Below are 18,632 nucleotides of genomic sequence, written 5' to 3'. Positions count from 1 at the left end.
TTAGTTCATGAATGGGTTTGCTTGGTTTTGTGGTGTTGAGATCTCATTAACAATGATTACGAAATCTGGATTTTGATTTACAGAAGATAATCTTCGTTGGAGGTATTATTTCCTTTTTCCTCTTTTCTTTTTCACTGCTTGGATTACGAAATCTGAATTGTGTTGTTTGCATGTGCATTTTTTTCTTCATTTAAGAAACTTCCTTCTTTCTCTCTTCTTTTTTCTCCCTCTCTTGAGTGTCAAAGGATATGATGTGCAGTTTGAGAATTTCGTATTTTCGGTGAAGTCTATAACTTTAGAAAAGGCCTCAAAAGTTGAGGGCTAAATATGCCATTTAGCTCACACTGATAAGAGAAGAAAGAGACAGAATATTATAAAATTAGCGGTTGACCAACTAGTATTGGAATATCAAACTTCTGTAGATGATTATCGTATTCATGGCATTAACTTTCTCTTAGGCAACTCGGCAAATCACGAGTATTTGTCAATGCCATAAGAAAATTGGAGAAAAGAAACTTTTTTGAGTAACTTCAGGGAACTTTTGTATATGGGAGGCATGTTCTCTTTTTCATTTTTTTTAAAGATTTCAGACAAGGCTTATATGCTGACCTGAGCAATAACAAGCTAAAAACTAGTTAAATTCACTAACCGATTAGCTTAATATCTGCTAAATCCCCAAAATGGCTTATGATTCTTCACCTTCTTCTGGTTGCATTGCCTCTCAAAGAAGTAATGATGTGTTCATTAGTTTTAGAAGTGAAGACACTGGTGACAATTTTACTAGCCATCTCTATGCTGGTCTGTGTAGGAAAAAGATCCAAACCTTCATATGTAATAAACTCAAAACAGGAGATGGGATTTCTCCTGCAATATTGAAAGCAATTGAAACTTCTAAGCTCTCTGTCATCGTTTTCTCGAAAGAGTTTGCTTCTTCCAGGTGCTGCTTGGAAGAACTCCTAAAGATACTTGAGTGCAGGAAAGAAAAAGGACAGATTGTTATACCAGTCTTTTATCATGTAGATCCCTCTCATGTTCGCAACCAATCTGGCAGTTTTGGAGATGCATTTTCTGAAGCTGTAAAACATTTCAGTGAGCAGGAGGAGAGCTGGAGGTCTGCTTTAAAAGAAGCAGCAAATCTATCTGGTTGGGACTCATCAGTGGTTAGGTATCTCTTTTAACTTGCTCTTCCTATTGATTCAACTGATTAGAGTTTATCATGCTGAAAATACAACTTCTGAAATACCCTGTTGATGGTTGATATGCATGCAACTGGAGAATAATTTGCCATCCAACTTGAGCAAGCATGCAAGTATTGTTTAGAAGTCAGGTTTTCATGCTTCTTTCCTTTTTAAGTAGTTACTTGAGGTTTTTCTTCGTACTTTATGAATGGACCTTTCTCATTTTTAAAATATTATTCCATAAGCTTCATGAATCTGTGATGTTGTTGATCGAATTATCATCATATGCCAAAATGTCTCCTCAAACATGAAGCACATTCACTTTTTAAGTGCTTGGTCTGTTTCAGATTACTGCGATTAACTCCTCCATCTTGCAGGCCCGAATCTGTGCTTCTTGATGAAATTGTGAGTGACATTTTGAAGAAATTGAATCTTCTTTCCTCAAGTTTTCTGAAGGAAAGCTTGGTTGGGATATATCAACGAGTTAGTAAAGTTATTTCCTTATTATGCATTGGATCACCAGACTTTCGTATGGTAGGAATTTGGGGGATGGGTGGCATAGGTAAGACCACCATTGCTGAGGCAGTATTCAATCAAATTTCCAGTCATTTCGAGAGTTGTTATTTTCTGAATGATGTCCGGCAAGCAGAGAAGAGAGGTGACCTACCTCGTTTGAGAGATGAACTTCTTTCAAATGTCTTAAACGAAGAGAATTTATGTGTACGCACTCCCACTTTAGGGAGTGCTTTTATCAAGACTAGGCTACAGAGTCAAAGAGTGCTCATAGTTCTTGATGATGTGGATGATCTGGCACAATTAGAGTTTTTGTTTGGAGGGCTTGATAAATTTGGTCCAGGAAGTCGTGTAATTGTAACTACTAGGGATAAACAAGTACTAAATTCTTATGACATCGCAAACATATATGATGTAGAGAAGTTGAATGATCATGACGCCTTCCAGCTCTTTTGTCAATGTGCATTTAAACAAGATAATCCTTCTAAATCTTATACTGAGCTTTCAATGAAGGCTATAGACTATGCTCATGGAATTCCTCTGGCACTCAAAGTCTTAGGCTCCTATCTTCGTCATAAAAGTGAAGAACACTGGGAGAGTGCACTGAGGAAGCTGAAAATAGTTCCTAACCTAAAAATTCAGGAGGTACTGAAAATCAGTTATGATGCACTGGACAAAGAATCAAGTGATATATTTCTTGATATTGCTTGTTTCTTTAAAGCGCAGCTTAGAGATGATGTTGAAAGAATTCTAGGTGGCTGTTATGGTCATTCTGTCTTGTCAGGAATAGATCTTCTCGTTGATAAATCTCTCATAACTGTGTCAAACAAAAGGATAGAAATGCACGATTTGTTGCAAGAGATGGGTTGGTCTATTGTTCGCCAAGAATCTGACATAGAGCCTGGAAAAAGAAGCCGGTTGTGGACTCCCGAGGACATTTATCATGTATTGACAAAAAATACAGTAAGAACAAAGTGTCATAACATCATTTTTATCATTTGTAGTGTTTTCAGGAAAAATATCGCTTTTGCTGAACACTTACTTAAAAAGCTTAGAAGTAAACTATATTTTACCATTTATGCTTATGACAATCTCCAAATGTTGTTTATACAGGGGACTGAAACAATTAGAGGTCTATTCCTTGATGAATCAAAAGTAAAAGAGATGAAGTTAAGTCCAATGACTTTTTCAAAAATGTACAATCTTAAATTCCTCAAGATTTATCGTGGAAGCTGCCAAAAAAACTCCAAAGTGTGCCTTCCACGTGGACTTAAATTGCTTCCTGATGAGCTGAGGTATCTGTACTGGAATGCATTTCCATTAAAATCTCTGCCATGTAAGTTTTGTCCCGAGTACCTTGTGGAGCTTTATCTACCTTATAGCAAGATTAAGCAACTTTGGAATGGGGCGCAGGTATAATTTTCAATATTATGCCCTTTAACTAAAATAGCAGATTTCACAAGTAATTGAATTGTTAATTTTCTGAGTAGAAGACATTTAAATCAAGGTTCAGGAGAGTTGCTTTTTTGATATTATTCATTATCAGCTAGAATATAATATAAAAATAATAAGTTTTTGGACAACTGGTTATCCAAAGTAATTATTTAACTTCCATGAAACTTTTAAATGGTTAATCATGTCTTAGGTTTTGTCTGTTTAATAGAAGTATATTTTGTGATTCTAACATGTGTTCTTTTACAGGAACTTGTCAACTTGAAAAAGATATATCTTGCCGGGTGCAAGAACTTGATAGAATTACCAGACCTCTCATTAGCCACGAATATTAAGGATATGACTCTTAGGCACTGCAAAAGCATAGTTGAAATACCCTCATCCATTGGACATCTCAACGAACTTACCCATTTGGATTTGAGTGGTTGTATAAAGCTTAAGAGTTTACCAACAAACATCAACTTGAGATCTCTAGAATTCCTAAATTTATTTGGCTGCAGTAAAATGGCTACATTTCCAGAGATCTCAAGGAATATAAAATATTTGTACTTGAATGGAACTAGTGTAAAAGAAGTGCCATCATCGATTAAGCATATATCTAGCCTTATGGAATTGAATTTGTCAAACTGCACGAGGCTTGTGAATATTTCAAGCTCTATTCAGAATTTGAATCATCTCCAAGTCCTGAATCTGAATGGCTGCACAAATATCACAATGCTCCCAGAGATTTTAGAGAAAGTGGACGAGTCATATGAAGAAGGTCCGGCTTCTATTGGCTGTCTCTCCGCGCTTCACAAGTTGTGGTTGCATAAATGCACAAGGCTTAAGAGTCTCCCCTCTGACATTTTAAAGTTGAAATCTCTTGAATCTGTTGATGCTACTGAAACTTCTATAGAACAATTACCATCAATCTTGAAAGATTCAAGCCACCTAACATACTTATGCATTTCAGGATGCAATAGTCGAGAGCCAGTGCCTCTACACCTTACTTCTTTAATAGATTTCCAATTTTTGACAAGTCTAGAACTGAGCAATTTACATATAACGGAAATCCCTGAAGACATTAACTGCGTATTATCATTAGAAAGTTTAGATCTAAGCAGCAATGACTTTAAGAGCATACCTGGAAGCATCAAACAACTTTCTATGTTGAGATATCTTACATTAAGCAACTGCAATAGACTTCAATGGCTACCAGAGCTTCCTCAGAGTATAGCATCTTTACATGCTCATGATTGCTTGTCACTAGAAAGAATATTAGGTGAGCAAAAATTCCTTAGGATTGGAGGTGAGGGAGACTACATATTCAGTAATTGCTTCAAATTGGATCAAAATGAATACAAGACCATTGTAGCTAATGTACAGTTTAGAATTCAGCATCTGATGGAAAATGGCGAAGAAGATGAGGTCTCATTTCTTTTCTCTAATTAACTGTTTTATGGTTCCTTGCATATTATTGTAGTAACAAGTTACATACTAGACCAGAGCATCTCTGCTTTCTTCATAGATTGTTTCGTGATACTTTACAACATATTATCTTTATGGTATATAAACGAACCAACTTATGTGCATAGAATTCTTTCATTTCATTCTGAAAAAAATGCATTAATTTCTGACATCTTGTTGGCACAGTTTGGAGCAAGTCAAGTTGTTATCTGTTTACCAGGAAGTGAAATCTCAGACTGGTTCGACCATAAAAGCGACACATCTTCAATAACTATCCAGCTATCTCCCCATTGGTTCAATAGCAAGTTTTTTGGTTTTGCTCTCAGCATTGTGGCTGAATTTGAGGGCTACTTTGATGGGTCCAATTTAAGCATCATAGGTGATTACCATTTACAAAACAAAGATGGTGAGTGCTATGATCTCTGTTGCAGATTTAAACCATGGCCAAAATTTAGGGATCGACCTAAATTTGTTGAATCAGAGCATATGTTCCTTTTGTATGATACATCGATGTATATGGGGACAGCTGAAGAAAGTTTCATCACAGAAAGTTTTGATGAGAACTATGAAGAGGTTTCCTTTAAGTTCTCTATCGTAGAGAGTGGAGTTAAATCTTTAAGCTCTTGCAAGATCAAAAGCTGTGGGGTTCGTCTACTCTATTATCCAAAAGATTTTTGCAAACCAACAATGGAGGATCATAATGAAGTTGATAGTAAATCTGATGATGCATATTATCGGTATGATGACCCTGAAGAGGAAGAACTAGACACAGGGTTTGGAGATGAACTAGATGCTGAGGAAGATGAGGAAGCAGATATTGAAGATGAAAATGAGCTATATGATGACGAAGAAGAAATACTAAACACCAAGAAGGCAGATGCTGGGGAGCAAGAACAAGTAGACTCTGACGAGGGGGAAAAGTATCCTGCTCCAAAACGATTGAAAAGATCAAATTCATGGAGTTAGGGAGACGGGAGCAAAAGAAACACTTGGTATTCCTTGATCAATTCCATCTCTTGTGGATGATCTACTTTATAGTCTTGTAATCTGTTTATAACTTGTACTGACGTGATTACTTTCTTTGCGACACGTCTAATGGATTCCTATGTTAAATTACATAGAAGCTTTTTGGATCACATATGCACGTGTGTTTTAGTTTAAATTCTTATTATGATCACATCTTTGTAGCAAAACCTATTGATTCTTCAGGGATTCTTGCATGTATCTACGTATCTGCATAAGACAAACATTATCTCCTGTTTCCACAGACTTCAGATGATCATATTTCGACGGACAAAAGAGCTAATGATGACAAAAACCTGTGGCATGCAACAAAATGCCAGTCAGATATCGTTAAGCATGAAAGAAGGAAACTTTCAACAAAATAACGAAGGAAACATTTTTTATTAAATTCAATAATACCAAATAATTCTAAACCTCTATTTCCATTTTATTTTTTATATTCTCATCACTCATTTCTATTTAATAAAATTATGTTTAATTAACTTGAATTATTTTGAGGTATTTTTATTATTCGACCAAAAGCTTTTCCATTAGGGATCTCTTCCTTTTATCTATTTTACTTTGATTTGTTGATTTCTTTTTCATAAATATGTTAATTTATTTAGTGTTTTTGTTGATAAATATTGTTATATGAATATGGAAATATCAAAATTTATACTGAAAAAAATATTATATGGTCCTGTATTTGAGTATAACAATAAATTTGACGACCTGAAGCGAGTGAGCGAGCAAGATTTCAAGACATGCAAGGCGTCGTCTCCGATCACCAGTTACACGGCGGGATCAGACAGGATTACATTAAAAAAGCTTGGTAACTATTACTTCATGTGTGGTTTTCCAGGTCACTGTGAAGCTGACCAGAGGATTCAACTCACCATCGCATCACCACCAAGGCGCCCAATGCCTCCTACTCAACTTACTTCCGATGCTTCTGCATCTTCTAAGTCCACTATCATTTCTCTTGCTATTCTTTCACCACACTTGTAATTTTGTTGTATGATGGATTATTATTGGGCTGTTCTTAATTTTTTATCTTTAGTTTGCTGGGTAGTTAGCACATTTTTAAATTTAATACCCTTACAAAGCAAGGGAGAGCAATACTTTTGAGCTTTGAAAGATTCTTATTATTGCTACCATATGTTATATTGTTTATCTGCTATAACACTATGAATCTTAAATTAATTGAAATGATTTCAGGAAATTAAAACAATATATATAAGTAATTATGACAATTCAAACTACAAAAACTTCTGGAGTGTACCATACTGATTAATTCCATCCTGCTTAATTCTTTCTTATCATCAAAGCTAGCTACTAGAGGGTTTGGTTCGATTCTGGTTCCCGGCGAAATGGGCTTACACTTCCTTCTCTCGCTTCTAATTTTACTCGTCAATTTGGAGCTCCAGACCCATTTAGTTCATGAATCAAAGAAAAGGGTTTGTTTGGTTTTTGTGGTGTTGAGATCTATCAAGAATGATTATGAAGCTGCAATTCTGGATCTTTGATTACAGAAGATAATCTTTGTTGGAGGTATTAGTTCCTTTTTCCTCTATTCTTTTTCACTGTTTGTGTGTGCATTTTTCTTTTCATTTAAAATACTTCCTTCTCTCTTCTTTTTCCCCTTCTCTAGGTGTCAAAATATATGATGCTTTACAAATGGCTTCAAAAGGTGAGGGCTAAATATGCTATTTAGCCCAACTGATAAGAGAAGAAAGAGACAGAATATTATAAAATTAGCGGCGCTTACCAACTAGTATTGGAATGTCAACTTATGTAGATGATTATATTATTCATGGCATTAACTCTCTCTAGGTCAACACGGCAAATCAGCAGAATTTGTCAATGCCTTAAGAAAATTGGAGAAAAGCACCTTTTGAGCAACTTCAGGGAAATTTTGCATATGGGAGGCATGTTCCCTCTTTCATTTTTTTTATTAAGATTTCAGATAAAGCTTATATGTTGACCTGAGAAATAACAAGCTAAAGACTGGTTAAATTCAATAACTGATCAGCTTGATATCTGCTAAATCCCCAAAATGGCTAATGATTCTTCAACTTCTTTCAGATGCATGGCCTCTCAAAGAAGTAATGATGTGTTCATTAGTTTTAGAGGTGAAGACACTGGTGACAATTTTACTAGCCATCTCTATGCTGGTCTGTGTAGGAAAAAGATCCAAACCTTCATTTGTAATAAAATCAAGAGAGGAGATGAGATTTCCCGTGCAATATTGAAAACAATTGAAGCATCTAAGCTCGCTGTGATCGTTTTCTCAGAAGAGTATGCTTCTTCCAAATGCTGCTTGGAAGAACTCCTAAAGATACTTGAATGCAGAAAAGAAAAAGGACAGATTGTTGTACCAGTCTTTTATCATGTAGATCCCTCTCATGTTCGCAACCAATCTGGGAATTTTGGAGAAGCATTTTCTGAAGCTGTAAAACATTTCAGTGAGCAGGAGCAGAGCTGGAGGTCTGCTTTGAAAGAAGCAACAAATCTATCTGGTTGGGACTCGTCGATGGTTAGGTGTCTCTTTTAACTTGCTCTTCCTATTGATGCAAACTGATTAGAGTTTATCATGCTAAAATACTATGTATGAAATAGTTCATTGATGGTTATGCATGCAACTGGAGAATAATTTGTCATTCAATTTGAGCAAGCATGCAAATATTTTTTAGAAGTAAGAATTCCTGGTTTCATGCTTCTTTCCTTTTTAAGTAGTTACCCGAGGTTTTTCTTATTGCATACTTTTAGAGTGTACGTTTATCGTTTTTAAAATATCATTCTAAGTTTCATAAATCTGTGATGTTGTTGATCAAATTATCATCATATGCGAAAATGTCTCCTCAAACATGAAGCATATTCCCTTTTCAAGTCCTTGGTCTGTTTCAGATTACTGTGATTAACTCCTCCATCTTGCAGGCCTGAATCCATACTTGTTGATGAAATTGTGAGTGATATTTTGAAGAAATTGGATCTTGCTTCCTCAAGTGTTCTAAAGGAAAGCTTGGTTGGGATATATCCACGAGTCAGTAAAGTTATTTCTTTATTATGCATTGGATCACCAGATTTTCGTATGGTAGGAATTTGGGGGATGGGTGGCATTGGTAAGACCACCATTGCTGAGGCAGTATTTAACCGAATTTCAAGTCATTTTGAAAGTTGTTATTTCCTGAATAAACTCCGGGAAGCAGAGAAGAGAGGTGACCTCCCTCGTTTGAGAGACGAACTTCTTTCAAATGTCTTAAACGAAGAGAATTTACGTGTATGCACTCCCACTATAGGAAGTGCTTTTATCAAGAGTAGGCTCCAGAGTAAAAGAGTGCTCATAGTTCTTGATGATGTGGATGATCTGGCACAATTAGAATTTTTGTTTGGAGGGCTTGATAAATTAGGTCCAGGAAGTCGTGTAATCTTAACTACTAGGGATAAGCAAATATTAAATTCTTATGATATTGTGGACATATACGATGTAGAGAAGTTGAATGATCATCATGCCTTCGAGCTCTTTTGTCAACATGCATTTAAAAAAGATAATCCATCTAAATCTTATATTGAGCTTTCAATGAAGGTTATAGACTATGCTCATGGGATTCCTCTGGCGCTCAAAGTCTTAGGCTCCAATCTTTGTCATAAAAGTGAAGAACACTGGGAGAGTGCACTGAGGAAGCTGAAAAGAGTTCCTAACCTGAAAATTCAGGAGGTGCTGAAAATCAGTTATGATGCACTGGATAAAGATTTAAGCAATATATTTCTTGATATTGCATGTTTCTTTAAAGGGCAGCTTAGAGATGATGTTGAAAGAATTCTAGGTGGCTGTTATGGTCATTCTGTCTTGTCAGGAATAGATGTTCTCATCGATAAATCTCTCATAAGTGTTTCAAATAAAAGGATAGAAATGCATGATTTGTTGCAAGAGATGGGTTGGTCTGTTGTCCGCCAAGAATCTGAGATAGAGCCTGGAAAAAGAAGTCGGTTGTGGACTCCTGAGGATATCTATCATGTATTGACAAAAAATACAGTAAGAACAAAATATCTTAACATCATTCTTTATCATTTGTAGTTTTCCAGGAAAGAAATTCACTTTTGTTGAACACTTAAAAAGCTTAAACATAAACAATATTTTACCATCTATGCTTATAGCAATCTCCGAATGTTGTTATACAGGGGACTGAAACAATTAGAGGCATATTCCTTGATGAATCAAAAGTAAAAGAGATGAAGCTAAGCCCAATGATTTTTTCAAAAATGTATAATCTTAAATTCCTCAAGATTTATCATGAAAGCTACCAAAAAAACTCTAAAGTGTGCCTTCCACGTGGTCTTAAATTGCTTCCTGATGAGCTGAGGTATCTGTACTGGGATGCGTTTCCATTAAAATCTCTGCCATGTAAGTTTCGTCCAGAGTACCTTGTGGAACTTTATCTACCTTATAGCAAGATTAAGCAACTTTGGAGTGGAACCCAGGTATAATTTCGATATTATGCTTCTTTTAACAAAAATGGAAGATTTCACAAGTAATTGAATTGTTAATTTTCTGAGTAGAAGATATTTAAATCAAGGTTCAGGAAAGTAGCTTTTTTTATATTAGTAGTGAGAATATAATATAAAAATACTAAGTTTTTGGATATTTGGCCGTCCAAAGTAATTATTTAACTTCCATGAAACTTTTCTATGGTTAATCATGACTTAAGATTTGTTTGTTTAATAGAAATATATTTTGTGATTCTAATATACACTATCATTTTTTGTTTTTCCAAATTCTCTTACAGGAACTTGTCAACTTGGAAAAGATGTATCTTGCCGGGTGCAAGAATTTGATAGAATTACCAGACCTCTCATTAGCCACGAATATTAAGGATATGACTCTTAGGCACTGCAAAAGCATAGTTGAAATACCCTCATCCATTGGACATCTTAACAAACTTACCCATTTGGATTTGAGTGGCTGTATAAAGCTTAAGAGTCTACCAACAAACATCAACTTGAGATCTCTTGAATTCCTAAATTTATTTGGCTGCACTAAAATGGCTACGTTTCCAGAGATCTCAAGGAATATAAAATATTTATACTTGAATGGAACTGGAATAGAAGAAGTGCCATCATCGATTAAGCATATATCTAGCCTTTTGGAATTGAATTTGTCAAACTGCACGAGACTTGTGAATATTTCAAGCTCTATTCAGGGTTTGAATTGTCTCCAAGTCCTAAATCTGAATGGCTGCACAAATGTCATATTGCTTCCCGAAATTTCAGAGAAAGTGGACAATTCATATTTGAATATGACAAGCGAAGAAGATCCGGCTTCTATTGGTTGTCTCTCTGCACTTCGCGAGTTGTGGTTGCATAAATGCCCAAGGCTTAAGAGTCTCCCACCTTACATTTTAATGTTGAAGTCTCTTGAATCTCTTTATGCTACCGAAACTTCTATAGAACAATTACCATCAATCTTGAAAGACTCAAGCAACCTAACATACTTATGCATTTCAGGATGCGAAGGTCGAGAGCCAGTGCCTCTACACCTTACTTCTTTAATAGATTTCCAATTTTTGACAAGTCTAGAACTGAGCAATTTACATATAACAGAAATCCCTGAAGACATTGACTGCTTATTGTCATTAGAAAGTTTAGATCTAAGTAGCAATGACTTTAAGAGCATACCTGGAAGCATCAAACAACTTTCTATGTTGAGATATCTTACAATAAGCAACTGCAATAGACTTCAATTGCTACCAGAGCTTCCTCCGAGTGTAGCATCTTTACATGCACATGATTGCTCGTCACTAGAAAGAATATTAGGTGAGCAAAAATTCCTGAGGATTGGAGGTGAGGGGAGCTACATATTCAGTAATTGCTTCAAATTGAATCAAAATGAATACAAGACCATTGTGGCTAATGTACAGTTTAGAATTCAGCATCTGATGGAAAGTGATGAAGAAGATGAGGTCTCATATCTTTCTCTAATTCATTGTTTCATGCTTCCTTGCATGTTATTCTAGTTTATAAACAAGTTATATACTAGATCCAAGCATCTCTGCTTTCTTCACAGATTGTTTCATGATACTTTTACGACATATTATCTTATGGTATATAAATAACCAATCTACATGCATAGGATTCTTTCATTTCATTCTGAAAAATGCACTAATTTCTGACATCTTGTTGGCACAGTTTGGAACAAGTCAAGTTGCTATCTGTTTACCGGGAAGTGAAATTTCAGACTGGTTCAACCATAAAAGCAACACGTCTTCAATAACCATCCAGCTATCTCCCCATTGGTTCAATAGCAAGTTTTTTGGTTTTGCTCTCTGCATTGTGGCCGAATTTGATGGCTACTTTGATGGTTTCAATTTAAGCATCATATGTGATTATCATTTAGAAAACAAAGATGGTGAATGCTATGATCTCTGTTGCAGATTTAAACCATGGCCAAAATTTAGGGATCGGCCTAAATTTGTTGAGTCAGAGCATATGTTCTTTTTGTATGATACATCAATGTATATGAGGACAGCTGAAGAAAGTTTCAGCGAAGAAAGTTCCGATGAGAACTATGAAGAGGTTTCCTTTAAGTTCTCTATTGTAGAGAGTGGAGTTAAATCTTTAAGCTCTTACAAGGTCAAAAGCTGTGGGGTTCGTCTACTCTATGATGCAAGAGAATTTTGGGAATCACCAATGGACGATGATAATGAAGTTGATAGTATATCTGATGATGCATACTATGATTATTATGACTCTGAAGAGGAAGAACTAGACACAGAGTTTGAAGATGAACTAGATACTGAGGAAGATGAGGAAGCAGATATTGAAGATGAAGATGAGTTATATTATGATGAAGAAGAAATACTACACACTGAGAAGGTAGATGATGAAATAAACGCTGTGGAGCAAGAACAAGAACAAGTAGACTCTGATGAGGAGGAAAAGTATCCTGCTCCAAAACGATTGAAAAGATCAAATTCATGGAGTTAGGTGAGTTGAAGATAAAGAAACAATTGGTATTCCTTGATCAATTTCATCTCTTGCGGATGATTTACTTCATGCTGATGAATGTTGGAGGCAAAAGTGTTAGGATCCATAGATCCCAAACGGGTCCCCACAAAGAACCTAAGGTATCTTGATGGAGCATGACTGGGTCAACAACACGTGCACCCACAGAATCGGTCTCACTTATCCACCTCCAACGGAAGATCCGCTCCACTCCACAGCAGCAACCCCCCACAATGTCACTTACCCACTTTCAACTGAACAACTGCTCCACTCCACAACAACAACTCCCCACAACGGAAGTGACCACGATCCTTATCCTTTTATTTTTCATGCCGTAAATGTAAGACTTTATCATTATCATGTAATCACTTGTTGGCTATTTAAAGCCTGCAATTTTAAATGGAATGTCAAGTAAAAATTTCAACCCAAATTCTGGTTTCTTTCTCGCCTTAAGCAGAAAGTATTTTCTTGTTTTCTTCAAGCTTTGATTGGGACCAACATTGGTATCAGAGCAGGTTACTATGTCGACCAACAAGGAACGAATTCAGAATTTGGAGGTTGGCCTCGGAGGAGTGCAAGATCATTTAAGCCGAATGGAAATCGGAATGGTCGACCGATTTTGGGCGCTTGAAGAATCCATCCAACGATTGACCAACTCCATCGCATCTGGCAGAGAGGGCTCTAGTAGCTACCACCCCCTTCGTCCCAGCTTGCCTCCTGCCAACCACGACACAAATCCACAACTCGAAGAGAACAGCCGCAACCTATTCTATTCCAAACTCGCCAAGCTGGAGTTCCTGGTCTTCGCCGGGGGTGATCCGACTAAATGGTTGTGCCAGGTCGGCCAATTCTTCTCCTATCAAGGCACCACCGGGCAACACAAAGTGTCTCTTGCAGCCTACCACCTAGAAGGAGAGGCCAATCAGTGGTCGCAATGGCTGAACCAAAATTACAAAGAAGAGGGAAGAGAACTCACCTGGACCGGGTTTGAAGAGGAGCTGTGGATGTGGTTCGGGCCGACCGAGTTTGAAAACTTTGATGAGGCTCTAGCCCACATCCGTCAGACCGACCCAATCTGTGATTGCTAGAGGGAGTTCGAAAAATTGGGCAACAGAGTCCATGGGTGGCCTCAACGGGCCCTAGTTGGAGCCTTCATTGGTGGGCTCAAGCTCTAGATAGCAGATGGGATTTGGATGTTCAAGCCCAGGACACTCAGAGACGCCATGGGCTTGGCCCGAATGCGGGAAGAGTAGGTGGGTCGACAAAACCGACTGACCCGACCCGGGAGAGCCCAACGCACCCAACACCTATCATCCTTACCCGATCCTCTTCCGCGAACCCTAGCCGCCATGCTCGCAATGCCCAAGAGGCTCACCTGGAAAGAAATGCAATGACGGAGATCTCAAGGGTTGTGCTTTAACTGCGACGAGCGCATCACGGCTGGCCATCGTTGTCGCGAATCGCAGCTCCTGCTACTTAAAGGACGTGGCGAAGAAGATGAAGACGCAGATGGTCCCGAGCTTAAAATCTCCTTGCACGCTCTCACAGGTTGGACACCGGCTTGCACCATGCGAGTCGCCGCCACCATCGGACATCAGGAAGTAGTCGCTCTCATCGATAGTAGCTCCACGCACAATTTCATTTGTGAAAAGGTAGCAAGCCGATTACGGCTTCCAATCGTTCCAACAGCCCCGTTTTCAATGAATGTGGCCAACGGTAACACCTTGAAATACCAAGGACGGTTTGACAATGTTGCCCTGCAAATCCAAGGTACCCCCTTTTCACTTACACTCTTTTCTTTACCACTGACGGGGTTGGATGTTGTTTTGGGTGTCCAGTTGTTAGAAAACCTCAGCATCGTGACCTGCGATTGGAAGAGGTTCACAATGGCATTCCAATGGAACTGTCAGAAGCAGCTTCTGTGAGATCTTGATGCCCCTCCTATTCAGGCCGCTTCGCGAGAAGAGATCAACAAGAAAGCTAGTGAACGACTTGTATGCAGTTTGCTTGCTCTCCATCAGCACAGCCGATTCTGCCACTGCCAATCCAAAATTACAGAAGTTGTTGGCTGAGTTTTCGGGTCTTTTTCAGGAGCCCGATCGACTTCCCCCAGCTAGAGAAGTCTCACACCACATCAACCTCAAGGAAGGAAGTGAACCAGTCAATGTTCGACTATATCGATACGCGTATTTCCAAAAGGCCGAAATTGAAAAGCAAGTAGACGAGATGATTACTTCCGGGCTCATCTGACCCAGCTCTATTCCATTTTCATCCCCGGTTTTGTTAGTCAGAAAGAAAGACGACACTTGGAGGTTCTGCACCGACTACCAGGCACTCAACACAGTCACCATCAAGGACCGTTTTCCTATTCAAACGGTCGATGACATGTTAGATGAGCTATATGGTGCCACTCGCTTCACCAAATTGGATCTAACATTCAAATATTACCATATTAGAGTCCACCCCTGAGGATGTCCACAAAACAGCGTTCCAAACTCACAATGGCCACTACGAATATCTGGTAATGCCTTTCGGACTCTGCAATGCCCCATCTACCTTTCAAGCTATTATGAATGTCATATTTCAGCCATACTTACACAAATTTGTGTTAGTATTTTTTGATGATATTCTAGTATATAGCCTTGACTGGCAATCTCACCTAGTGCATGTGCGACAAGTCTTTGAACTTTTGAGGCAAAACAGGTTCTTTATCAAGCTCAAAAAATATGTGTTTGGCCAGCAAAAATTAGAATATTTGGGCCACATCATTACACCGAATGGGGTACAAGTTGATCAGAGTAAGATTCAAGTAATGTTAGATTGGCCAAGCCCGACCACTGTCACAGAACTCCGCAGATTTTTAGGGCTAATCGGCTACTACAGAAAATTTGTAAAAGATTATGGGCTCATTGCCAGGCAATTGACACAGCTCCTTAAAAAAGGGCAGTTTGAATGGAACGGCACAGCAAAGACAGCCTTCAAAAGCTTGAAGCAAGCCATGACCTCTACCCCCACACTGGCTCTACCTAACTTTAGTGAGCCATTAACCTTTGAGATTGATGCCTTCGGAATCAGGATAGGAGCAGTCCTCAGTCAACAAGGGAAACCCTAGCTTACTTAAGCAGAGCTTTGAGAGTTGCGAAGCACTCTTGGTCCACTTATGCCAAAGAAATGTTAGCCGTTGTTATTGCAGTACAGACTTGGAGATCATATCTGATGGGCAGAAAATTTTTTATTTAGACAGACCATTGCAGTCTCAAATACCTACTCAAATAGCGGATCACCACTCCAGAACAACAAATATGGATATCCAAACTATTTGGGTACGATTATGAGATCACATATAAGCCAGACAAAGAAAATGCAGCAGTAGATGCCTTCTCCAGAAACGTTATAGGGTTGTCCCTGGATGCCCTATTCATCCATCAGAATCAGATTTGGGATGACATCAGGAAAGAAACAGAAACACACCCCTATATGCAGAAGCTCAATAAACTGGCAGAAGAGCAAAAGGGTGGGTCTTATACCGCAAGAAATAAATTGATTTATTATAAGCATCGGGTTGTCCTACCCCTTCAGTCTCATCTGATATCACAACTTTTACAGTCTTACCATGATTCACCATTAGGGGGACATTCCGGACTCCTCTGCACCTACAAAAGATTGACACAGCAATTTCATTGGTTATTTATAAAAAATGTAGTTTAAGAGTATGTGTCCGCTTGTGAAACCTGTTAGAGAATAAAAACAGAGATACTAGTACTTGCAAATCTCCTCTAACCCTTACCCATTCCATGCCAAGTGTGGGAAGACATCACGATGGATTTTATAGAAGGCTTACCTCTCTCCAGTGGCAAGAGCACTATTCTGGTAGTAGTCGACCGCCTCAATAAATCTGCACATTTTCTAGCACTAGCTCACCCCTACACAGCTAGGACGGTGGCTGAGAAATTTGTAGAGGGAATAGTTAAGCTACATGGGATGCCCGGCACTATAGTCAGTGGTCGAGACCCGATATTCGTCAGTCACTTCTGGAAGGAATTTTTCAAAATGTTGGCACATAACTAAAAATGAGCTCAACTTACTACCCCCAGACGGATGGCCAATCCGAGGTAGTCAACCGATGTCTCGAATAGTACCTGAGATGTTTAGGTCACCAACGACCTAATAAATGAAGCTCACTGCTTTCATGGGCAGAATTTTGGTACAATACTACTTATCATGCCGCCATCAAAATGACTCCCTTTCAAGCTCTTTACGGGTGACCTCCCCCCGCCATACCGTACTATCATTCAGGGATGACTTCGGTCCACGAAGTAGATCAACAGTTACTGGGGCGAAATGAATTATTGCAACAACTGAAAACCAATCTCCATGCTGCCCAGAATAGCATGCAACATTATGCCAACACCAAGAGACGCCACTTGGAATTCTAGGAAGGAGACTGGGTTTTTCTCAAGTTACAACCCTACCGCCAATAGACTGTCTTCTGCTGGGCCCTTCAGAAATTGGCTTGTCAGTACTATGGACCTTACCAAGTTGAGAGACGCATTGGTCCAGTCGCCTATAAACTCAAATTACCGGCAGAGGCTCGTATTCACCCAGTTTTCAATATGTCCTTACTCAAAAAGCAAGTAGGCGAATCAGTTTTCACCATCAAGGATTTCCCCACTATTACCGAGGAAGGTACTATCTTATTCCACCCACATCAAATCCTGGACACACATTGGCTGAAAAAAGGCGGTAAATTTGTAGAACAAAGCTTGGTCCACTGGAAAAATCTGTCCACCGAAGATGCCACATGGGAAAACACTTCTGACATCATCACCCAATTTCCTGACCTTGAGGACTATGTCACTCAAAAAGGAGGGAGTGATGTTAGGATCCGTAGATCCCAAGGGGTCCCTACAAAGAACACAAAGTATCTTGATGGAACGTGACTGGGTCAACAACACGTGCACCCACAACGGAAGTGACTACGATCCTTATCTTTTTATTTTTCATGTCGTAAATGTAGGACTATATCATTATCATGTAATCGTTTATTGGCTATTTAAAGCCTGCAATTTTAGATGGAATGTCAAGTAAAAATTTCAACTCAGATTTTGGTTTCTTTCTCGCCTTAAGCAGAAAGTATTTTCCTGTTTTCTTCAAGCTTTGATTGGGACCAAACAAGAAGCTTGCTGTTTTTGTATTTATGATCAAAACTGAGAGAGAATAATACAGAAATTTAAATCTGAATCCGTGGGTCTGCAGTGAAAAAAAAAAAGAGCAAAAAAATGCAGAGAAAAATGCAGAAGAGAATACAGCAGAGTGAGAAACAGCTTCTAAAAAAGTGAACTCTGTATATTGTAGTAGTTCATCAGCCTTACATATATATAGCATTTTTAAGGGAAGATATTTTGCTAAAATACATACAAGCTGTCAGCAAAAAGGTCAAATAAAACACATCATTTTGTCAACCAAAACAAGCAAAAGTTGCTGATTTTCTTGCTTCAAAACATGCTTCCCCATTCCTTTCAACTATCACTTACTAAAGCAGAATAAAGAAAAAATAATCATAATTTCTTGACTTCAGCAATCACTGTTCAAGAAAAACTCAACTGCTAACATTCCTCCTTGAGTTTTCTTTTGAACAGCCCAAGTTTGGTTCTCAATTCTTAAACTATTCCCTTGGCAAAGCTTTAGTTAGGATGTCAGCAAGTTGTTCCTCTGATTTGCAATGCTCCAAATGGATCTCTTGATCTTCTCAGCTTTGTGCAAAAAATGAAACTTAATTTTTATATGCTTAGTCCTCCCATGTTGCACGAGAATCTCTCCAAGATATGACATAGCAAATTTTTTCATCATCAATTGTTTAAATCGCTGCACCAGCTGCTTGAGGTCATACAATGCTTTCTTTAACTTGTATACTATGTCAGGCTTTCCCTCAAGTACAAAACTCTGAGGTTGTTCAATAAAAATCTCCTCCTGCATAGCAAGTTGCCACTCCTTGTACGCCACAAGTTCTTCATAGTTTATTGATTTAATGATTGTCAA

The 18,632-nt window shown here is 38.3% G+C and overlaps 3 protein-coding genes across 3 annotated transcripts; all 3 read left to right on the top strand.

Moving 5' to 3' along the window:
• The first annotated feature begins 129 nt into the window (after positions 1-129).
• On the top strand, positions 130-17,694 carry LOC110823624 (putative disease resistance protein At4g19520). The gene is made up of 12 exons (XM_088212275.1): positions 130-1,165; positions 1,556-2,654; positions 2,805-3,104; positions 3,393-4,550; positions 4,776-5,552; positions 6,330-6,595; positions 7,425-7,519; positions 7,637-8,132; positions 8,529-9,627; positions 9,774-10,073; positions 10,379-11,551; positions 11,778-17,694. Exons 1-12 carry the CDS (start codon positions 681-683, stop codon positions 12,573-12,575), a joined length of 8,046 nt encoding a protein of 2,681 aa, XP_088068401.1. The 5' UTR covers positions 130-680; the 3' UTR covers positions 12,576-17,694.
• LOC110823623 (uncharacterized) lies at positions 12,724-17,694 on the top strand. Its single transcript, XM_088214081.1, has 2 exons — positions 12,724-12,933; positions 13,109-17,694. The coding sequence occupies exons 1-2, from the start codon at positions 12,724-12,726 to the stop codon at positions 13,679-13,681; spliced, it is 783 nt and encodes a 260-aa protein (XP_088070207.1). The 3' UTR covers positions 13,682-17,694.
• LOC148268963 (uncharacterized) lies at positions 14,162-14,843 on the top strand. Its single transcript, XM_088212274.1, has 3 exons — positions 14,162-14,363; positions 14,432-14,498; positions 14,543-14,843. The coding sequence occupies exons 1-3, from the start codon at positions 14,162-14,164 to the stop codon at positions 14,841-14,843; spliced, it is 570 nt and encodes a 189-aa protein (XP_088068400.1).
• Positions 17,695-18,632: the final 938 nt, after the last annotated feature.

The sequence above is a fragment of the Carica papaya genome, chromosome 2 (genome assembly GCF_054855325.1).
Source record: "Carica papaya isolate Zhongbai chromosome 2, ASM5485532v1, whole genome shotgun sequence".
NCBI lineage: Eukaryota > Viridiplantae > Streptophyta > Magnoliopsida > Brassicales > Caricaceae > Carica > Carica papaya.
Note: the sequence above shows the minus strand (reverse complement) of the source record. Positions and strands in the feature narration are given on the sequence as shown.

Coding starts and splice junctions, on each gene's coding strand:
- LOC148268963 (XM_088212274.1), top strand. CDS start 14,162: ATGCGAGTCGCCGCCACCATCGGACATCAGGAAGTAGTCGCTCTCATC. Junction 14,364..14,431: donor TGTTGCCCTGCAAATCCAAG/GTACCCCCTTTT, acceptor TTGGGTGTCCAG/TTGTTAGAAAACCTCAGCAT. Junction 14,499..14,542: donor AATGGCATTCCAATGGAACT/GTCAGAAGCAGC, acceptor CCTCCTATTCAG/GCCGCTTCGCGAGAAGAGAT.
- LOC110823623 (XM_088214081.1), top strand. CDS start 12,724: ATGGAGCATGACTGGGTCAACAACACGTGCACCCACAGAATCGGTCTC. Junction 12,934..13,108: donor TTATTTTTCATGCCGTAAAT/GTAAGACTTTAT, acceptor GTATCAGAGCAG/GTTACTATGTCGACCAACAA.
- LOC110823624 (XM_088212275.1), top strand. CDS start 681: ATGGCTTATGATTCTTCACCTTCTTCTGGTTGCATTGCCTCTCAAAGA. Junction 10,074..10,378: donor AACTTTGGAGTGGAACCCAG/GTATAATTTCGA, acceptor ATTCTCTTACAG/GAACTTGTCAACTTGGAAAA. Junction 11,552..11,777: donor AAAGTGATGAAGAAGATGAG/GTCTCATATCTT, acceptor TTGTTGGCACAG/TTTGGAACAAGTCAAGTTGC.